The sequence below is a fragment of the Cheilinus undulatus genome, linkage group 3, assembly GCF_018320785.1.
Source record: "Cheilinus undulatus linkage group 3, ASM1832078v1, whole genome shotgun sequence".
Classification (NCBI taxonomy): Eukaryota; Metazoa; Chordata; class Actinopteri; order Labriformes; family Labridae; genus Cheilinus; species Cheilinus undulatus.
Window position 1 is genome coordinate 1,146,810 of NC_054867.1, and position 21,611 is coordinate 1,168,420.

At 42.9% G+C, this 21,611-nt stretch overlaps 1 protein-coding gene across 2 annotated transcripts in view; it reads right to left on the bottom strand.

The window, feature by feature from the left end:
* The window catches only part of sdc4 (syndecan 4), a 31,580-nt gene extending 11,173 nt beyond the window's left edge, over positions 1 to 20,407 (bottom strand). Inside the window, exon 1 of one of the 2 annotated variants that reach the window (XM_041782581.1) lies at positions 20,140 to 20,407. In XM_041782581.1, the coding sequence (XP_041638515.1) occupies positions 20,140 to 20,193 (54 nt within the window). In that variant the 5' untranslated portion in view covers positions 20,194 to 20,407. The remainder of the gene's footprint in view (positions 1 to 20,139) is intronic. The other variant, XM_041782582.1, reaches the window with a different exon arrangement.
* Between the last annotated feature and the right edge of the window lie 1,204 nt (positions 20,408 to 21,611).

Genomic DNA, 21,611 nt, shown 5'->3' on the forward strand with positions numbered 1-21,611 from the left:
AAAATCAGTGGGAAAACTGATGAAAATGGGTAAAAAAATGACATAATTGGTGTAAAGTGGCAACAGTGTAATTAAAAAATATATTCTTAGTTTTTTTTAGGGAAACTGGAGACTCCCTCTGAGTGTCACGTGACCCCCTTGGGGGTCCCAACCCCAAGGTTGAGAACCACTGCTCAAAGATGACGGACATTATCAGTCGTGCCCAAACATTATCACAAGCTCCACAGACTAAAGTGCACTACACTGACCCTCTAATTCCACATACTCTGTCTGTGCCATGATCTGCACATGAGGCAAACTGAGCTCAGTCATTCCCTCTCCACTCCATCACTGCAGTTCCTCTGCAGGCACTCTGGTGCTATTCTCTGCACTGGCTGCAGCCAAACCACATCAATCAACGTAGAGCCGATGGACCAAAAGGGAGGAAAGACACGCAAAGCATCCGGTCAGCTTCAAAATAACACAAACACAATAAAACAAACACAACAGCACAAACACACAGAGGAGACTCCTGATAGTAAATCACTACATCAACACCACGTCTCATCCTGTGAACAAGCCACAGATTACCGGTCAGTCTGAGGGTCTCCGAGCGACCACGGCGCTGCTGACAGAGAAAAGTTCACCAGAACTTGACATGAAACCAACACCTTCACAGAAAACAGCACTAACTTCCTGATGCACTTGCGCAAAGTAGAAGCAGAAAAATCATGGAAGCCTTCAGAAAGGCCTTTAAGTTACCAATGGAGCCATAACTGATTTTTGTAGAACTACATTCATATTCATAAAGGGAAACACTTTTGTTTTTTGGAAAATGTCCTGGTAAAACTTCAGGTTTTGTATTTTTATGCACACTTCCGAACGATCATTATTCTCTGCATTTTCACTTCCAGGGAAACAGTGCAGTCAGCCACTACTCCCTACATAACTGAATGAACTGACTACTTTATAATTTAACTATTAAAGTGTGTGTCGAAGAGACGGAGGGAGAAAAAATGGGCACTGGTGCAAAAATGATCCAAATGGTTCTCATCCTGACAAGGCGTTTCCCTGAAGTTTCCCTGAACTCAGCTAGGGAAGGAAATCTGGAGCTCAGTTATTCATATCCAGATTTTCCACAAACAGGATTAATCAATAACATGGATTTATTACAGCGCCCTGATGAGAGGATTTAACATTTAATGATGAGTAAACTCAGGAGCCCCCCCCCCGCCAGGCCCCTGGAGAGTCCACCAAGTCCTTCCTCTGCCTGCCCATGACTTTAACCCCCCCGCTGTGACATGTGGACATAGCTCCAATGTCCTGAAGAAACGTGTTAAAGACACCTCACCATTTGCTGCTGCTGGGCTCTGAAACAACACTTGACTGTCTCACATACTCACAGGCCTGCCCCAGCATGTCGGCTTTATTCAGCTAGACTCAGGAGGAACGTAAAGATCAAAAACAGGGGGAGGTTTTTCTCTACCGAGGCGGCCATGAACCGACCATCAGATTTGGAGATATTCCACCTTTAGCATGCTCTCCCAGGAAACAAACCCAGGACGGGACTCGGTCCAAGTCCCCGTCTGCAGGGACAAAAACAAGCCTGGTCCAAGGATGTGAAACGGCATGAATCCAGCAGCAGAAGATGACACAGGAAGTTAGAAAGTGTGCCGTAACAGTCTCTAAGGGTTATTCAAAATACCTTTCTGTGTTTCAGAATAAAAGTATGCATTCACTGAGCAGATGAATGAAATAAAAGCAGCAGAGACTGGAGCAGAGGCAACAGGGAACATCATGAACCATGCTTATGTAACACAGTCGCTGGGGAAATGAGCGCTCACATGGGGATTTAACAATGACTGAACCAGCATCCATTCAGCCTGGGCTCCTCGCTCCACCAGTCCTGGACTCCACCAGTCCTGGACTCATGAAAAATGTTAGTAAATTGAGAACTTTCTATGAATTTTAAAGTTTCAACCTGAAGAACAACTATGAAACAGGGTTTAGTGTGAAAACAGTGGGGTCAAGGTCTATCAAAATAAAGGGAATGCAGATTTACTTAACCTACCTTGGCTCAGAGTGATGGGGATTATTATATTAGAGATCGGGATCATTTGTCTCAGCTCGGTTCTAAGAGCTGGTCTTTCTGCTGTTCTTTTGGTACCAGCTAGACTTCTCCATCTTATAACAACATGAAAAACAGACTGATGAAACCCCCTGGCCTTCAGTCTGACAGAGAGTCTCCTGCAGGAACTACCTACTCAGGGGGATTCCAGGGGAAACTTGTCTGATATTTCTACAACATTTTCAGGAGTCCACCAGTAAAACCAGCGTTAGTACTTCTCCTCTTCACCTGGACAATAATTCCCTGTATCTCAGCTGTTTCAGGAGAGGCACAGCGGTCACCACCACAGTTAACATTTCCCATATTACTTTAAAACAGGATGGAACTTTTATTTTCATAAACAATACCCAAACACCACATCTGAGTGCTCCAGTCCATCAATAATTTCTCATTTTCTTACCAAACATGCCGATTATCCTCTTGAGCAACAGCCAGGCCCAGAAGAAGGCAGAGTATTGACAGTAAACAGCCTTAATGGGTTCTGGCTGGCTGTTTTACAGTGTGGTTCTCATATAAAACCACAAATGGATGGAAAAACATCCTGAAAACTGACGAGTGGAAAACAACAACACACCAAACACAGTTAAGACTGGAGGAATGATACTTTAACGGGGATATCCATGATTATAGAGAGAAAAGCTAATGAACACTCCATCTGAGTATGGAAGAGTGACGCATCACGATGGAATGGATTTATGGTGGTTAGACGACTGCGATTCTCTGCAGTTGATCGCTACGGTGAGAATCCACCACCAAATACAAATATCTGAGACAGAAGATGGACTTTACTGCACTGGAGTGCTGCAGGATGACGTCTTTAGGGTTGTATCAGAAATACGTCTGATTCTGCTTAAATACAGGTACTGGTATTGGCGACTATTCCAGTTTATGCACCGATCCGATACATTCAACTGATCAAATTATCTAAATCAGTCACATTTCCATATATGCCCATGCAGTCTCATTTGTTTGGTACCATTTCTCCTGAAAAAGCCAAAGCGATTGATTAAAAAATATTTCTTATTAGTGGTTGATTAAAAAAATGATTGAGTACTGCAGCCCTGCTTCCTTCTGTGGGACTGTAGAAACATCCAGGAAGCAGAAACGTCAGAGTCATGGAGGAGAATAAGAGGCTGATGCTGAGTTAATGAAGAGATCAAACAATGTGATTAAACCTACTCATCAATATGTTTGATCAGTACAAAGCCTGTTTGGCTGAATATTACACACTGCACCTTGGTTTATATTCCGCTAACTTTCAAGTGTTTTGGCAGAAATGGGCTTCCATAGCTGGCTGACTCTCGTCTGTACTTCATCCAACAAGCCGATCTTTATTACTTCTGATGTATTGATCAGTCTGCTGCTGATTCTCTGGATCAATCACACAAAGAAGTCCAATCAGATTCTCTTTGTGCCTACACTGGAGTCTTAGAAACATTTATTTTGACCCAAACATGATATTAATTTTTGCTTCTGTTAATGAAGAAAAGGCAGTCAGGTCTCCACCACGAAGCTCTGAACGTACCAGTCCCCCGTGGTTGTTTCTTTTTAGGGTTTGTAAAGGTTTTAAGGGTTTTTAAGAATTTTAAGGGTTTGTAAAAGTTTTTTAGGGTTTTTAAAGGTTTTATGGTGTTTTAAATGTTTTTAGGGTTGTTTTAGGATTTCATGGGTTTTTGTGTTTTTAAAGGTTTAAAGGGGTTTTAATGGTTTTTAGGGGTTTTAAAGGTTTAAGGGTTTTTAAAGGTTTAAGGGTTTTTAAAGGTTTAAGGGTTTTATGGTTTAAAGGGTTTTTAGGGTTTGTAAAGGTTTAAGGGTTTTATGGTTTTAAGGGTTTTTAGGGGTTTTAAAGGTTTAAGGGTTTTTAAAGGTTTAAGGGTTTTATGGTTTAAAGGGTTTTTAGGGTTTGTAAAGGTTTAAGGGTTTTATGGTTTTAAGGGTTTTTAGGGGTTTTAAAGGTTTAAGGGTTTTATGGTTTTAAGGGTTTTTAGGGTTATAACCCCTTAAAGCCTGCTGTATCATATCTATATACTGACTTTTATGATACCTCTATCTAATTAATAAGATCAATAAATAACCCCCAAAAAACCTTCTGAATACAATATGATCAATGATAAAAATGCCCTCAAGTGGATTATCAGTTACCAAAAACATCAAAAGAGATACAGAAAATATAGATGTTAAAATTTATGGAAACTATGATTTTTTGAATTTCAGCATAAAGTTAACTAAACATTTCAGTTCCGAAAAATGGGAATTTTCTGGCTATAATTTGTGTTTTCAGGCTTTAAAGGGTTAAGGGTTTTACGGGTTTTTAAAGGTTTTTAGGGCAGTAGAACCTAAGGAGACGGCCCTATGAGGTCCAGTATCTATGGTTAGATCCAGAAGAACAGTGGGAGGCTGCAGCGGTTTGAACATGACCTCTGACCTCATAAAAACATCTCTTCGTTGTTTAGCTGACTGCTAATTCTGGCGCTGGGTGATGGTTCATTAAAAAGATGCTTGTTTCTCATCTTTCAACTGCGGGTCTACTCTATATTCCTCATTTATGCAGACGAACTCAGAGTGGAGGTCCTAAACCCCCCCCCCCAGTCGTCCACATTTTCTGAAAAGCAGCCCGTCAAGACATCCGCCACCCAGCCTCCGGGTCTGTCCCTTCCTTTGACGCCAAACAATGCCGGTGGACTCCTCAAGAGCGTATCAATGACCAAGGTAACCCGGGATAAGGCCGCAGCAGCCTCCCTTCATTAAACCGGGGAAACAATCCTCCATCTGCCGGCACACACAGAGGCATCTGGTCCATTCACACGGTGGCGTGGAGGAGGTACAACGCTTGAAAAGACAGAAAAGAAACACCAGCACGCAGGAATGTGCTTCCTTATTCTTTGTGATGTCCAACGTCTCTTGACCTTTTGAGGAAAACTGTTTTTTAACCTCGTTTCTCCTTTCAGCTGCTTACCAACCCAAAGATCCTTCTTCAGCTCTCAAAACAAACCCCGATGCTCCTCCTTCCTCCTCTTCTTTCTGCCTTTGCTCCTCCACATTTCTCTCCCTACATTCCCAACCCTGTTTTTCCACTTCTCCCCCTCCCCCGCCTCCTGATGGCTGATACTCCAACCAGCAGGATTTGTATTGTGTCGCCTGATCTGCTTGTAAGATGCACTTCTGACCCCTGATGTAACTCTACTCACTTGCACATTAACAGTCTTCAGGGCTGGGTTTATGGGATCCAAAAGGACACATATGGAGGATCCATTACCAGGTTTATACTTTGTTCAAATCATTGACCTGATCCTGCTCTTGCTCTTATGTTTCTACAACATACAGTCCTCAAAAACGCCCCCAAAACAACCGGCTGGCTATTTTCTTTATGGTCCTTTTGGTTCTTTGAGAATCCATGTTGAATGCCAGACACACCTCTACCTTTGCACTTTCACTCTGACAGTGGAGCTCCAGATTCCTCCTAGCTACGCCCGCTCTATCTATGGAAAGATCCCCACCTACCAGCCTGGTGTGAGTCTGGGGGGACATGATACACCCACCTACCCTCCATCTGGAGGTTAAAGAAACCATGTGAAGTTAAAATAGCACACACGGCTAGAAGACAGACTCAGCGCGTGGCTGCAAAGTCAAACAAAACCAAAACAAACTCCAACATCAGCCTACATGACAGAGACTCAGCTAGAACTGTTTTTGTATTCCAGTCATCCACTTTGGATTGGTTTAGGTGTAACGGATATTATTCGTCCTGAACTGAAACAGCTGAAAGGAGAAAGAAAGGCAAACACCCAGCACCACAAAGTACCCACAGCCCAGTCCAGAAGGCAGCAATGCTCCTAACAAATGAAGAAGAAGCTGGCTCAACCAAACACACAAGGAGAAGTTACATCCAGTAGCAGTGATCAACTTCTACTTCCTCTAAAGCTTCATGGCGCTGTCTCTGGAAATCCTCTGAGTGTGAATACAGCGAGGGTTGAAGACATTTTAAAGTCTACATTAGAGCTGAACGATTTGCAAAAATAATCTAATTGCGATTATTTTCCCCCTGTTATTGCGATTTAGTATGCGACTATCATTAGATTACTCAGGTTATGCATTTTTCAACAAATTCAAGCAATAAATAAATATTATAACCTACATTCAGTCAGGAACACTCGTCATTCAATATACCATTTTGTTGCATAATGGGTATAGCCGACAGATTTACTCTGCAACGAAGACTCTGCTCTAAAGATGATACCTGGATATAACAAGCAGCAGGCCTGGACTTTACAGGGAGCACATGGATAGAAACCTCCATATGGATGGACACATAAATGACAATGTACTGGAAAAAATGAAATTATTTCAGAAGCATGAATCTGAATATGAGGATGCACCGAGATTAAAGATATAAAGGAGGAGGCTGGGGTGGAGGAGGTGAAGCTTTAGTCTATAGAGGAGGAGGCTGGGGTGGAGGAGGTGAAGCTTTAGTCTATAGAGGAGGAGGCTGGGGTGGAGGAGGTGAAGCTTTAGTCTATAGAGGAGGAGGCTGGGGTGGAGGAGGTGAAGCTTTAGTCTATAGAGGAGGAGGCTGGGGTGGAGGAGGTGAAGCTTGTAAATCTATAAAGGAGGAGGCTGGGGTGGAGGAGGTGAAGCTTTAGTCTATAGAGGAGGAGGCTGGGGTGGAGGAGGTGAAGCTTTAGTCTATAGAGGAGGAGGCTGGGGTGGAGGAGGTGAAGCTTGTAAATCTATAAAGGAGGAGGCTGGGTTGGAGGAGGTGAAGCTTGTAAAGCTGCTGCTGCAAAAATAAATGTATTAAACTGCTATTCTGACACATTTCAAGTTTAAGAAATATTGCAACTTCTGCGGTTTGTAAATTGCAGCAGGCCATATTGCGATTTACTCTGATTAATTGCCCAGCCCTAGTCTACATGTGGATATCAACAGTGCTAAAGACTCCTCACAGCGTCCCTCCCTGTTCTCATAAACCATATTTACCATGGTATGATGCTTTACTCTGTTGGATTTACTTATAAAGGCCATCAACAGTCACACAAACAAGCAAGCACACTGTTTTGTTATGCAAGCAAAAAACGTGGTATTATCTTTTACAGATATATATGCATTTTGATGTATATTTTTTAAGCATCATTTCCCCATTTATGAACAATATTTTTGCTATGGTTAAACTGATTTTACTTGAATTATTTTGCAGTGCTGGACTATACTATTTGGACATTTTTAAGAGAGGAGCAGAGGCCCCCCCGTATTTATTTGACTCTATTTGATACAAATGTCAGCCTGTTGACCGATTCATTTAGTTGCTTTTGATTCAATAATGACACTAATTACTAAGAAAAAAATAGATAAAAACACACTCTCATTGCAGGACCCCTCCCTACTGTTGGCCTGGGTAATCAGTAGCCCCCCCCACCCCATGCTACGCCCCTGACTGTTAACTCAGAGAAGCGTGTGATATTTTTGCACTTCCCTTTAAGATTGAACAGGACAGGCTGCTTTCGCTCCTTTCCTGGTTATCTGTAATAACACAGACGTAGATCAGCTGCAGACTAAATCAACAGTCTGCTCTGATTGGCCTAATTGAGCTCTGATGAGCCTCTCTCAGAGGGGACATCCCGTTCTTATCCTAATGGCCTTTATTGGATGCTCCCTCCTCCTGATGAGGCCCAGCAGCCTCGTCGACTGGATGATTCCCCGGTAAACTCGTGACTGATGGACGAAGAAGCCAAACTTTAAGTCCTCTTTCTCCGTTTCCCTCCTTGATGTGCGTCCCTCAGGCGAGCGTATCGCTGCCTCACATCAAAGACGTTACAGCCTAACAGGCCAAACGTGAGCCAGCGAGGGGGTTTTATCAGGAAAAGAGCTGCCCCAGGCTTTAAATAGCAGGAAATAATAAGACAAAGGCAGAAAACAGGAAATGACCATCAAAGTTACATTAAGTCAGTGTTCAGGAAAAGGTCTTAAGAAGGAGCATTACTACAAATAAACAGACTTATTTATACTCAGGAAGGGTTTAGGACACATAAGAATGACTGGTCATTCAGAATGGATCACAAAGACTCCAATTCATTAAAATAAGGACGCTTAAATAGACTCTTTATCCCTCCTAGATGGCCATCAGTCCACCCTCCTCTTCTTCTGATCCAAACCTCACATGTAGCTTCAATCAGACTCAAACAGAGCTTTAGCTGGTGTGACAATGGTTTAAAGGTAGTCTCCTTCAGGACCAGGCTCATGTTTGTTTAAATGCTTCTAGAGAGAGTGACTAAGGCAGCGCTAATGTTTAATCAGGCTGATAAAGAGAGCTCTTTATGCTGGAGGTTAATCTTCAACATCGTCTAGAACACATTCATACTCATAGGCCAGGATAAATCCCACTGAGAATAACAGAGACGGGAAAATAAAGAGACTAGTGTGGTGTAAATGTCTGGACCTGACTGACCTGCAGAGGCTGTGCTCTGTTTAGAGCAGCGATACTCATCTGTGATGATTTCTGGCTCCTTTATGTCTTATTTTAAATATTAGTCCCCCACAAAACCTTAAAAAGGAAAATTTTACCTCAGAAATTATCTATTGAAAGTCACATTAATCAGTGAGTTTCCCACACTTACACAGTAGGCTTTAACTGACAACCTCTATTTTCGTCTGCATATTTCCATTGCCCTTATTTGCAATTTTTTGCAACTTTAATTCCATTTTGACTGCTTTTAGCCCACTTTGCCACACTTCTATCCTGCTTTTTGAGATTTTTTGCCCCTTTTTTCACCTTTCTTTGCCACTTTCCGCCCATTTAAGCTGCTTTTTGAAATTAATTGCCACCTATTTCCCATTTTGCCACCCATTAATGCTTATGGCCCATTTTCCCACCTTTTTTGCTAAATTTTTTCCCATTTTAATCACTTTTCACTTGGTTTTTTGCCATGGTTTCGCCACTTTTCTCCTGCATTTTGAATTTTTTTGCCCTTTTTTGCCACTTCTCACCCCTTAAAGCTGCCTTTTGCAGTTAAAGGCCACTTAATTTATGTTTTTCTACCTTTTTTTCTGATTTTTGCCACATTTTGACAATTTTTTGCCACCTTTATCTTATGTTTTTGTCACTTCTGACCCATTTTTGCCACTTTCTGCCTTTTATGACACGTTTCTCCCAGTATTTGCTGCTTTTTGACCACTTTTGCCACCGTAAACTTATTTTAATCTCCACTTTACACCACTTAGATTGTGACTCTAGCAAATGTATTTTTCAACAACTTGGCTCTTTGAGCAGGGTTGAGTAACACTGGTTTAGAGAATACCAGTTTCCCTGGTTTGCTGAGGTTCAGCATTTATCAATGGAAATCAACAATAAGAAGCAATCATTTAAAATGATCGTCTGTTGGATCTCAACTGTTGGTTACAGGGTTATAATTAAGGATGGGGACTTTTCACATTTGAACCGTACGGTACCGGTTCTGGCTGCATGGCGGCGCAGGGGCAGCGCTGCTGCCTCAGAGCCTTTCTGTGTGGAGTTGGCATGTTCTCCCTATGCATGTGTGGGTTCTCTCCAGGTACTCCAGCTTCCTCGCACCAAACACATGCTCGTTAATTGGTGACTAAATTGCCCGTAGGTGTGAGTGTAAGTGCGCCTGGTTGTCTGTCTCTGTGCCCAATGACAGCTGGAATAGGCTCCAGAATTCAGTACCCATCCCTGGTTATAACAGCACCAGAATCTGTGTGATGCCCATAAAAATCAGATAATAAAAGCTTGTTTTCATGCCACAGCATCCAAAGAGAACTCCTCCATAGAGCCTAATGCACAACATAAAACTGAAATGGGAATGGTTGACCTTTCTGTTAGGTTGCATCCTGTGAACAGAGGCTGCAGTCCTGAAAACAGGGAAACAGGGCTCAAGTCCAGCTTGTGGCATCTTTCCTGCATTTCATTCCCTACTCCCTCTCTCCCTCCAGTTCCTCTGTCCTATTCTGCATCAGCACAGCTTACTAATGACCCACAGAGCTTTCTCTAATAAAACAGATTTCTACAATGACTTCACAGCCAGACTATCTCAGCAGGGACGTAGGAGATTATACTTTTGCAGATATCTGATATGCTGATAAGGATATGTGAACACCCTTTATATTGTAAAGAACACCAAGTGTCTTCAGTGCAAATGTCGCTCATTTCCACTGAGCGGTCTGGTTTTATTTAGTCCGCCTTTATGCGTGTTTCCAAAAGCTAGAAAGGGTCCCAAATTTCTCACCTGTGCCCTCCCGTTTTCAGCACCCTTCAGTAGGGATGCCAGGCTTACCTACTCATCCCAAGCTCAGCAGCTGTCTGCAGAAACACCAACTATTTGGGGGTTTAACGTACCGAACCATACCAAACCGTTCCCCAGCAGGGAGGTAAACTTTACCTGGGGCTTTATTTAAAATGTTCAGGGCTCTGGTTGGTCCCTAACCAACTCCCAAACTCTTCAGACCCCAAAAATAACAGCAGCAGAGACTGGGGACCCCCACCTTCCCTGGAAGTGGTTAAAGCCTACCATGGTGCAGAAAGCATCATGTACAGATTTATATTTTCAGAAGATTCTGAACACATGACTTAAACTCACTCTCCTGTTCCAACAGAAGCCACCGGAGCAGGTTAGAGACATGTGGAAACTAATTCCTGATCACTTGCAAATTAAAGTGGATGGTCTGTCGTAGAGATTTGATTTGAGAAACAAATCAGATCCAGGCACTGTCTGAAGAAAGGACAGACTCGTGTTTACTCCCAGGACAAACACCGGCGTACCGAAACTCCGTTCACAAAGGCCAGGGCCAAACAATGCTGCTGTGGAACAGTCAGACATGAAGTCGCGGACGACTGAGAACTTGTCTTTGTACACACAAACACAGACCACATCTAAAGGAGCGGTATCACTGTGACATTCTCAGGAAGCACGGCTGAATGAGGGGAAGCCCTCGCACCACTAAAACCCCCTGCGGTTTCTGCTTTGTGTTTTTACTGTATTCAACATGAGAAAACATCTTCTAGAACTGTGGTAGGTTCAGGTTATTCTTTAGAAACTGCTTCTGATCAACATATCGGTTCCTCTAAACTCTGGAGGTGTTTTCCGCTGAATTGTAGGGCATGAAATAAATACAGCATAACATGCAAATTAAAATAAGTACATTTTAAAGCAAAGTGCTGTACTGCTGATGGATGAGGAGTGCTGACACGTCATGTAAGTGTCTGCAAACAGGCGGTAGTTTCTCTGCAACCACCACAGTTACTGCCAAATCACCACACCTGTGGTGGAGGACTCCAGACCAGCTCATGAAAACCCAGGACTGGGCGTCAGAACCTTCAACAGCTACATCTGTTATAGGAGGAGAGTACAGGAGAGGGAACACTGCTGGGCTTTTTGCTCTTTACATCCTGATGCTCTGTGTGGACAGCTCTTAGTGTGAAATGAACACAGTTTGGTATCTGACAGCTCAGACTGCAAACAGAGGTGGTCTGGGGTGTCCTGGGTTGGTGGTCTGGGGTGTCCTGGGTTGGTGGTCTGGGGCGTCCTGGGTTGGTGGTCTGGGGCGTCCTGGGTTGGTTGTGTAGATGTAGCACATATTGGTATGTTTTAACAGTCAGCTGATGTGAGCTGCTGTATTCTGATAGTAAAAAACATGGCTTTATTATCCCTAACCCTAAATAAACGCTGCTGAGATTGGCCAGTCTCCTTATGTGTGGCCGTCCTCTAGAGCAGTGGTTCTCAATATTGGGGTCGGGACCCCCATGGGGGTCCCAAGACACTGAGAAGGGGTTGCAAGATGCCCTAAAAAAACAAAAATTATTTTTAAAATTAAACTGTTGCCACTTTACACCAATTCTGCTACATTTTGACCCATTTTCATCACTTTTTCCCACCATTTTTCTGCCATTATTAACCTATTCTAGCCATTTCTAACCCATTTTTATTTCTGTTTTTAATAAAAGGGATTTGAACCCATTCTTAAGAAGGCTATCTGCCACGTAAACAAATAAAAAATATACTTGCTTCTTTGGTAAGAGTGGTTATTTTTCCAGGTTAAAGCTCTTCCATTTATCCCCCTTACGGACAGCCTTGTCTCCACATGACTGTTCTTGAATGTTCATGGCTGTGTTCAGCCACCTTCAGGTACAGTGGGGGTCCTCTGTCTCTGGCACCTTTATTTTGGGGGTCCTGGGCTGAAAAGATTGAGAACCACTGCTGTAGAAGTGTCGATAAACAATGGTGATATTGTGCAGACATTATGTAATTGCTGCACAGATAAGCAGTGAACTTTATTGGGTTGTCTGAGTTGCTGCCGGCCCTGAGGGTGGACTATATTTGATCGTTAGATCCCAGGCTCCCTGACTCACGTTTTACAGTCTGATACAGTGGTTCTTCAGGGGGTTGGCGAGGTTAGCCGAGCGCTTCTAGCCGCTAAGGGCCTGGCGTCAGGCCTGGAACAACCATCTGTCAGAGTGTGACAGCAGAGGCTGCACATCAAACAGGCTCGCTCTCACACTCCACAGTGGAAACACAGCCTGGATCATGTTGCATGTTCTGGACGCGGTCCTCTATCATTTTACTGGTCACCACAAAGCCACAACACATTTTCTTTTCAGGAGCGAGGGAGGAGGAGGTGCTGTGTGAGGTCGCACGTTCCCCAGGCTGGAGGAACTGCACGAGGAACTGCTTGAAAGTGGTTAGAGATAAAGTCATACAGTAAATGAGAAAAATCTTCAGCATGACCCAAAGTTTGTGATAGGAGGAAATTCACTCATCCAATTTTCATATTCTGACATCACCAGGCGGCCTCCACCGCCATTAGCTGTGCGTTTTCTCCCACGGCTTCTAACATGGCTGCCCCTACCTCTGTGGTTTCTTTCATTCCCTTCCTCCGTCACTATTCGTGGTGTTTTGACCACCCCGATACCCCCCATCACGTCCCCTCCCTCCCCGGCCACACTGAGGCAAAGCATCGGCCTTAGTATGTGCTGCTTGTGGACTATTATGGCGCACGGACACGCTGTTGGTGCTCACAGACACACCGTCAGTCTCACTCACGGTTTCACCGGACAACTGAACGTCATGTCAGAGGGTGAATATTCCTCTATTCCTCCCAGCATTGTGAGTATTCTTGCTACAATTCACTCTCTTTCTCTCCATTACGCTCCGACTACAACCACCGCTTCCTCGTCTCCTCGACCGGGGGTGGGCCTTTCAAAACTCTCTCCAAAACTTTGAATAGAAACACGCCCACAAATGCTGCTGGGATTGAAGTTGCTCATGTCCCCATCTCCACGTGTAAAGTAGTAACAACAGTAGGCACCATATTTGCAGCTAGAGCCAGTTTAATTCAGCAATGCTGCTTGTCGACTTTACGACTTTGGCATTTAAAGGGTTAAATATGTTAAACATGCTAAATATGTTGAGGAAATGGGCAGCTATACATGCAAAACGAGAAGTTTACTGACATGCAAAGTTAGAATATCTTAAGCTGCTCCTGTGATAAAGTAGTTCCAGACTGCTGAAGTAGAAAGTGGCTCCAGTGAAAAGAAAGTCCATAAAGTGTGATAGAGCCAACCCAGGAGGGGTTTCATGGTCGACTTCTGGCCTAAACCCATTCATATAGTTCCCGTTAGCAGCGCCAGAGTATGTAGCGGTCGAACGGGGGTGGAGGGAGGGGGGGATCAGATTCTCGCCTGCCCTCCATCACAGGCAGGAAGGACAAAACCCTCCTCTCTCAGTGCCAACATTCCTCAGCCCAAAGGGATTTTATAGACCAGCGGACAGCAATGCAGGAACCATTATTACATCCTAGTGATACTATTTATCATGCTCCCTCCTCCCCTCCCTCCTGCACAGCGCTCTTTTCACCGTGCAGGCTTTCAGAGCACCCCGTCATGCAAAAGAGACAAAAAAACTTCCTTAAAAACCTGCCTCATTCTGGTGCAAATCATCAGGGGCTAAATGCAAAACCAGTCACATTCCTACAAGATCTAACAAATGGAGTCCTTCCCCAGGCTCCAAAGGCAACAAGCTGAGGTTTGGTGGTGCAACATGGATTAACTCTGGGGGAAAAGAGGATTTTTTTTACCCTGATTAACCACCGCAGATAGCATCATGAGCACATTTGGTAAATTAGGGTGGTTTGGCATGGATTACTGAAATAAAAACCACATAGTGTTTTAAACTCTGACTTTTGTCCCATTTAGACGATTGCTCCAACAGTGAAGCGTTCATCTCTGTTACTGATGTTTTCATATTTACCATCGCCACGTTTTAAAGCAAAAAAAAACAAACTCATTTACTTACAAAAAGCTCATACTGTTATCCCTGCTGTTGGAGGACAAATCGAGAGAGAATACAAAAAACATTGGCAGTATTTTAGCACCAAAAACTTTCCAAAGAGGCTGTGCTCTCTGGAAAGTTCTTGTGATTGCAAATAAGAAATTACCCAGATTTGAGGTTGAGACAAAGGGACAGAGCTGAGGGGACTTTCCTTCATTTCTTATGGGCCTGCCCCAGGATCTGTACTGGCTCAAGGGTCATGAACGTGAAAAATTCAATAAAATACAAATTATTTTAAAAAATGACCCAGATTTGGGGTCTAAAACTTCTGGTTTTGTTGCTGTGGTTGCTTCTGGACAACCCTCAGAAATAATGCCTGAAATTTCAGCTCTCAGCCTCCAGAGCCCAACTCAAAACTGCCAAAAAACAGATTTATAATGCTCAATGCCAGCCCTAGTTGTGATATGCTGCGTCATCAACACTGAGCCTCAAAGAGCAGAGACAAGAAGTTAAACATGGAGAGAAAGGCAGGATGATTACCGTCATCTCCAGCTATGAGATAATGTTGATCATGTAAACGCACTGAATCATTTTGTCAAGGTGTTCAGGACCCACTGAGACAGGTCTGTGACCCACTATTGAGTCCGGCTCACCAGCTGAGCACCACTGATCTGTAGGAAGGCTACCCCCCCATCATCATCATCATCATCATTTCCATCCAGATTCACAGGCCAGAAAGGAATGACAGAAATTGAAATGTAACCATGAACATGTCTGTTTCCTGTATCTCAGCACAGCTGCAACTCAAAAATGCAGTGCCAACATATTAGTGCCTGCAGTTTTTCATCGTTATGAGCAGAAAATGACCCAACTCAGTGTGAAAACCTTCATTTTCTCCTGCAGTGGTATCAAAACAGATTCAAACACTGTTAATGCTGCGTGCAAGTATAATTTAATGGATCTAGTCATTAAACCCACTGCTCTTTCCTATTTAACTTCTATGCAACTCTGGAAGGACAACGTGTGCTCCCATAGTAGCCAGGAAATGCTGAGGTCAGTGGAAAAAGCATGGAGAACAGAGTTTGTTTGGCCCGGTCTATCTTGGTCAAACTGATAACACCGCTCACGAGGACTCGGCGTGGACGCGCTGCAGACGTGAAAGAAATCTAAAACGTGTTTCTTTTTGGGTGGAAGAGGACTTCATGAAACCAAGAAGGTCGAGTCCAAAGATAAAAACATTCCAATCATGCCTGAAGCTCCAAAAAAAAACCCTCTTTAGCATTCAAACGTGCTCTTTGTCAGGTAGAAGAACATTGTTATCGATTAGCTTGGGAACGCCAAACCCACATACCAGGAATGACCTCGGTGGGAGAGAGAAGAAAGAGGAGGAGGAGGAGGAGGACTGTCATAGCTCAGAGGCTAAGTATCCATCAAAGGGAGAAGGAGTGAGAAAAGAAAGAGGCGCAAAGGTCTGGGCAGGAATGACCACAAGACAAGGAGGCCGGAGACGGAGAGAAGCGCTGTCTCTCTCTCTTTAACGTGCTGGTTTTTTACATGTTTAAAGGATGGGAGGTTTAAAAAGATGGCAATACATTAACACTTTCTAACACTTCTGGCTTTAAAAAGATCTAAATCTTTATCTAATGACTATAATCAGTGTTCATGGGTACCTCAGCTTTAATAAACTACCCTTTTGAGTCACTTGTGGACAGAAATGTCCCATTGACTCCCATTCAAACCACACTTTGATCTTTAAGTAAGCTTTAAGTAATCAAACTGGCATTTAAAGGGTTAAACTCCTCAATGTTTGGTAAAATTAAAAAAAAAGTTTGGTAGTTTTGAGCACAGCTTAAGTTGTTTTAGAGATTTATGCAAAAAAGCAGGTAAAAAGCTCAATCTGTAAAGTTTTCTTGGAGGTGGACGTTTTGTCCTTAATGGCTTTAGGTAAAGGGTGGTAAACTAAAGTGATGCCTGAGGGTTAATTATATCACGGTGAAGATGCACTGAGCTTTCAAACACTCCTTTGCACCTATTAAATTGCAAAAATGACCTGTTTGCACCAGTTTCTTCTTTGTATTTGCCTGTGAGAAAGAATCCAATGCAATATTTTTCTACAAGCATAAACATCGTTGGAGTCGTACCTTAGTTCTAGTTCTGGTTTGATGACAGCCTTTATCCCTGCACAGACGAAACAGTTTCTTGCACTGGTCCAGATCCTGGTCTCAGTGGTATCGGGCTGGGAAAGCCGACCCAGGCATTGCCCTCCCAGCGACATTTCCCTACTCCTCCTGGGACAGTCCCAGCCTAGAGGGGGTGTGCAGTCCCTCGAACAACTTGAGGTTCTACTGGGGGTCTCCTCATAGTTGAACAGGCCCATAAGACCTGAGCAAACCTTTTTGTCAAGGAGAAGAAACAGCCTGAGGATGAGCCGATAGACTGTCGTTGACAAAAAGAGCAAATTTATCTGGCAGGACAAAGGTGATACTCCTTTCACAGCTGCATTTATCTGAAACTCTTCTTTGGGTTTGGAACAGTAGGATGGATAAATGTGGGCACAAAGCCTCACAGCAACACCTCCAGACTCATACTGAGGTATTACTAGATCAGCAACGTCTGCTTTAAAGACTAAGGTCACTGTATGGACCAACAGCTGCATCTCCTAACAGCTAACTCTGACAGAAACAGTCATTTAGACCTCACAGACAACGGGAGCAGATTATCATTGCCTTTTTTCATTCAAAGTCTCTTAAACGTTGCATTGCTTTAGTCCACACATGCTGTTAAAAACACCAACGTTGTGCAACACAGCAAAGATTGCAATAACCAACAACTCCCTTGTCTGCAAGATGCAATTATGGTTTTAGTCAGTGGAGTCTGCTGGCTTTAGAGAGTGATGCAGACGCCGTTTCTGGTCAAATAAAAGCATTTTAGTCTTAACACCAGACCTGCCCCTGCAGAAATCCTTCCTGTTTTGCTCTCAATAACTTAAAGCCAGTGACAAAAACAAAGTTCCAGGGGAAAGACCAGATTTAAAGCCCTAATAAGACACAAAAACCCAAAGCCACATGATTACAGTTTCTAGGACACAGTGACAGAAGCAGACGTCCATATTCTGGGCAGTAACCAAAACTGTGAACTCCTGCACACTGTTGTGGTTCAAATAAACAAGCAGGACCAAAAAGCATGAAATCATCTGCATTATGCTGCAGTCACATCAACTCCTTCCCAAATACGCTGAAGCAATATTGAAAGTTTGTAAAGTTTTTAGTCACTGAGACTCCAAAAGCATGGACTAAACAGACCCAGGTTGAAAATGTCCCTGAATTCCTCACACAGACTTGAGTTTTGTGGGAAAGTTGTAGCTGTAGCCCTCCTTGGCTAGTCTAGAGGAAAGGAGTGTCCTCATGAAAAGGCCCCTGGGACCTATTGAGATCCCTCCGAGTGTGCAAAATCCCCAAGAGGGCCAGTCATGGTCACCAGAGGTCACATTCCAGAGGGGAAATCAAAAAAAGTAATAGAAGAGGAGAGTAGGGAGCAACGGGGGGCGACAACCTGACGGGGCCGAGTGAGCAAGCAGAAGCTCCGAGGAATGTTTCTGATTAAGGAGGATCGCTGGATCAGGACAGAAACATGCTCCATGTTACACTCCTAAGAGACTCTGGTGCATCATGGGAAGTATCTATTGTAACAACAGACCACGGTGAAGCATGTGACATCCACATCTTCACACTTCAACTCATTTTAACACGGCTGTAAAAGCTCCTCTGATGTTTGGCCCATGGCACGCATCCTGGCCTGGCTGGTAAATCCAGCATGCTCCTGCTGTTCCACCATTCACACCATTTGTACTGACCAACTGGGCTGACTGGGGGGGCAGGGTGTGCATGTTTGTGTGTGGGTGGCATCCTCACAGCCTGTTAGCTCTCCCGTACACACAGTCACATACGAGCGACAAAAAGCAGTTTAAACCCTTAAATAAAGGTTAAATTAAAGCCTTAAATGGACCTGTCCCTTTATTCTAAAGTTGAACTTTTTGGAGTTTGTAGGACAATTGCTCATGTTTCTCAAGTATGCTCATTAAAAACACCCAACCAGGGTGGTCCCAACAACAGACTTTTAGACTCTCCTTTGATTCTAGTCAACATCAGACATCGCCGATACGCATTTCAGCAAAATAGGAGACCCAAACAACCGAAATTGGACAATTCTGAGTTGATCGTGTGTTTTACATTCCCCAAAAAGTCATGAGCAAACTCCAGAACACTGAAGTAACTCCATGAATCTACTGGCATCCATCCAGCACTGGATCATTGTCAGAATATTCATGCCATTCAGTCCTCCCTCTTCTGCATCTTCAGGTTAAAAATATGACTAAATATGACTTTGAGTTTTGGTACTTTTGATAGGATTAATAATCAAAATAACAGGCTGTAGTTCACCAACAAGCCTTGAACAGAACAGGAACGCTGCTAACTTCCTTGCATATTTATTGTGACATGAAAAAGGTCAGCTATAGTAGATGCACAGGTGGTCAAACAACCAGATTTCAAACTTTGATACGGTTGTAATGTTGCACGCTTAATCTGATCACATCTGCAATCACAATATCCTCCACTGTAGTTATTTTATCTTTTAAAAAGCTGTGATTATTCTTCATTTAGTACAAGAAAGGTTTCCAAACATGGCTGCAGACAGACCTTTGCATTTACAGCAGTACCTGCAAATGAATTTTGTAGAAATACCTTTATTTTCATAGCTATATGTCATGACAGCAGTCACAATACTGTCCATTTTAATCGTGCATTACTCCCAAACTGTGCAGCACCATGTTACAGTAAAAATACAAAACCAGTTTAACGACACGGCAGCAAAAGCAGAAGTCCTGAGCCTGCACTAAGGGGTAAATTCTAGATTTCGATTGCCTTAAATTGCAAGCACACTGTCAGAAATGCATAAATCCATTAGAAAAGAACAGATATTTAGACGGTTCTTTCTCTTTGGTTAAATTAACCATAGATGGAAATGTTTATCTCAAATGTTCAGTGTTTTTAGATCCTGTGAGTTATTTTAATAATAGTCTGTATCGCTTTAAAGCACATGGAATTGATAAGTATTGAAATATTTGACACACTTTCTGAATAAACTTGAAAACAGAACTGATCCTCAAAAGTTTAACTGTCTTGGCATTGAGTCTCATCTTAGCCTTCAAATCCCCCCAAACACACAGGAAAACTACAAACCCTCAGGACAGAAGGATTTCTGGTGCGGCATTCACAGAAAAAACAATCTTTAAACTGATGAAAAAGACTAAAAACCCAAACCAACAGCCAGCTAACAGGGCTGGGGTTAGGGGGAGAGGAGCTGAAACTCTCGTTCATGTACAAAAGAGCAGCAAATGTCCCGGTGATCGTCCCATCAGACAGGAAAAGTGACTTTCCAGCTCCCCCTCCCCATCAGGGCCCCTCTGGATAAAGGCAGCAGCCCCCCCCCCCCAACACTCCCTGGACTTCAGCTAGGAAGCTAACAGGCTAACAACACTGTAGAGCAGCGTTATGACACCCAAACAACCCTGCATTTAGAACATTTAAACAATAATCTAAATATCGCGAGAGTTGTTAAATCTCAGCTTTCTCAGTCGCGTGAGTAGCTAACTACCATCGCTAACGTTTCTTCAACTAAAGCCTACAGCCTGCCAAAAAAGTTTTCAAACATTTAAGCGGAGTTTTAGTGATGGAAATAATGAGTAAAAGAACTTACCGACTCTGAGAAAACGGAGGCAGATAAAATCAACACGAGGCACCAGCTGAGCATTTTGTCCTTTTAGGAGAAAAGTCTTTAAATAAAAGCAGCGCTGACGTTAGCTTAGCAGAGGTTTGAACACTTCTTCTTCTACTCTGGAGTTTTATTTCCGGTATAGTCCAACAGTTCGTAGATTAACGGTCCACTTTATCACCTTTTCCTCGGTTAACGCCGGTCCTCTCTCCGGTGACTGATCCTCTTCTCTGAGGAGACCCGGGCGGCTCTGCTCTATATTTCAGACGCGCTAACTCTCCCACAACTCTCCTCCAATCAGCGACGAGCAGTGACGTCACACTCTCTACGTCCTAGGTTCTACATAATTTACGGTAAAAGTCCCTCGCGTTCAACAGGTTGGCCCCGCCTCCATGTCCCCGCGCCCCTAAAGTCAGAGACCCGGATGGCGCCGGAACAAAAACAGGAAACGCGCGTGACTAGTGTTTCAAAATAAAATCATTAGCCAGTCTATGAAAATATTTATTTAATTTATTATTAATATGTGACTGAAATGTCAACACCAGATAAAACATGCTTATAGAATGTAAACTATTATTCACATGTTGGCTTTTATCAGAGACAACAAGACCTGAAAAAACAAATACAACCCTGATTTAATCTGTGTGATGTGATATAGTATAAAACAACAGGGTTATTATGAAACATATCAGATCAAATAATATTAACTATGTTATATAGTATCCCTAATGCATTCAGTCTTTTTGTATTACTTAATATTATGTGATAGGGCGTGATCATGGCAAAAACAATTTTATTGATAATTAAATAACATTTTTTAACAATGATTCACATCATCTGTATCACATGTTTATCACAGACTTAAAAAAAAAGATCTCTCTCACTATTCAAAACTTTACATGTTGAAAAAATAACCAATAGAAGACAATAATTCAGTGACAATAATATAATATAATATAATATAATATAATATAATATAATATAATATAATAACAGAGAATATAAAGTAATAAATATATATATAAGGACCGGTTTTATATGACACCACCTGCCAATGAGCTGCAGAGTCTTATCTAATCAGACTGAGTGGGACCAGCTGCAGGACTTTGATTAAAGTGTCAGTTTCCACCTAAAAAAAAGACCTAAACTCCACCCAGTAACTGCTTTAAAACCAGTCTAAGCCTCACCAGTGATGACTGGGACAACCTGTGAAACCTACTTTAGCAGTGTCAGTCATGAAGTATGTGAGAGGGTTTCTCCTGAACACTGAGGCAGGTGTTTGGTAGATCTTTATTTCTGATGCTAGCAGAACTAACTGATGTACTGCAGGCCTGTTTCTACTTGTTCTGTTTCAGTAAAAGGGAAGCTGAGCTGCTTCATGGAAATTCTTCAGTGATGATATCTTTGAATAGAAAGTTCCTCCCTCTGTTCAGTTTCCTTTTCCCCTCTCTGGGTTT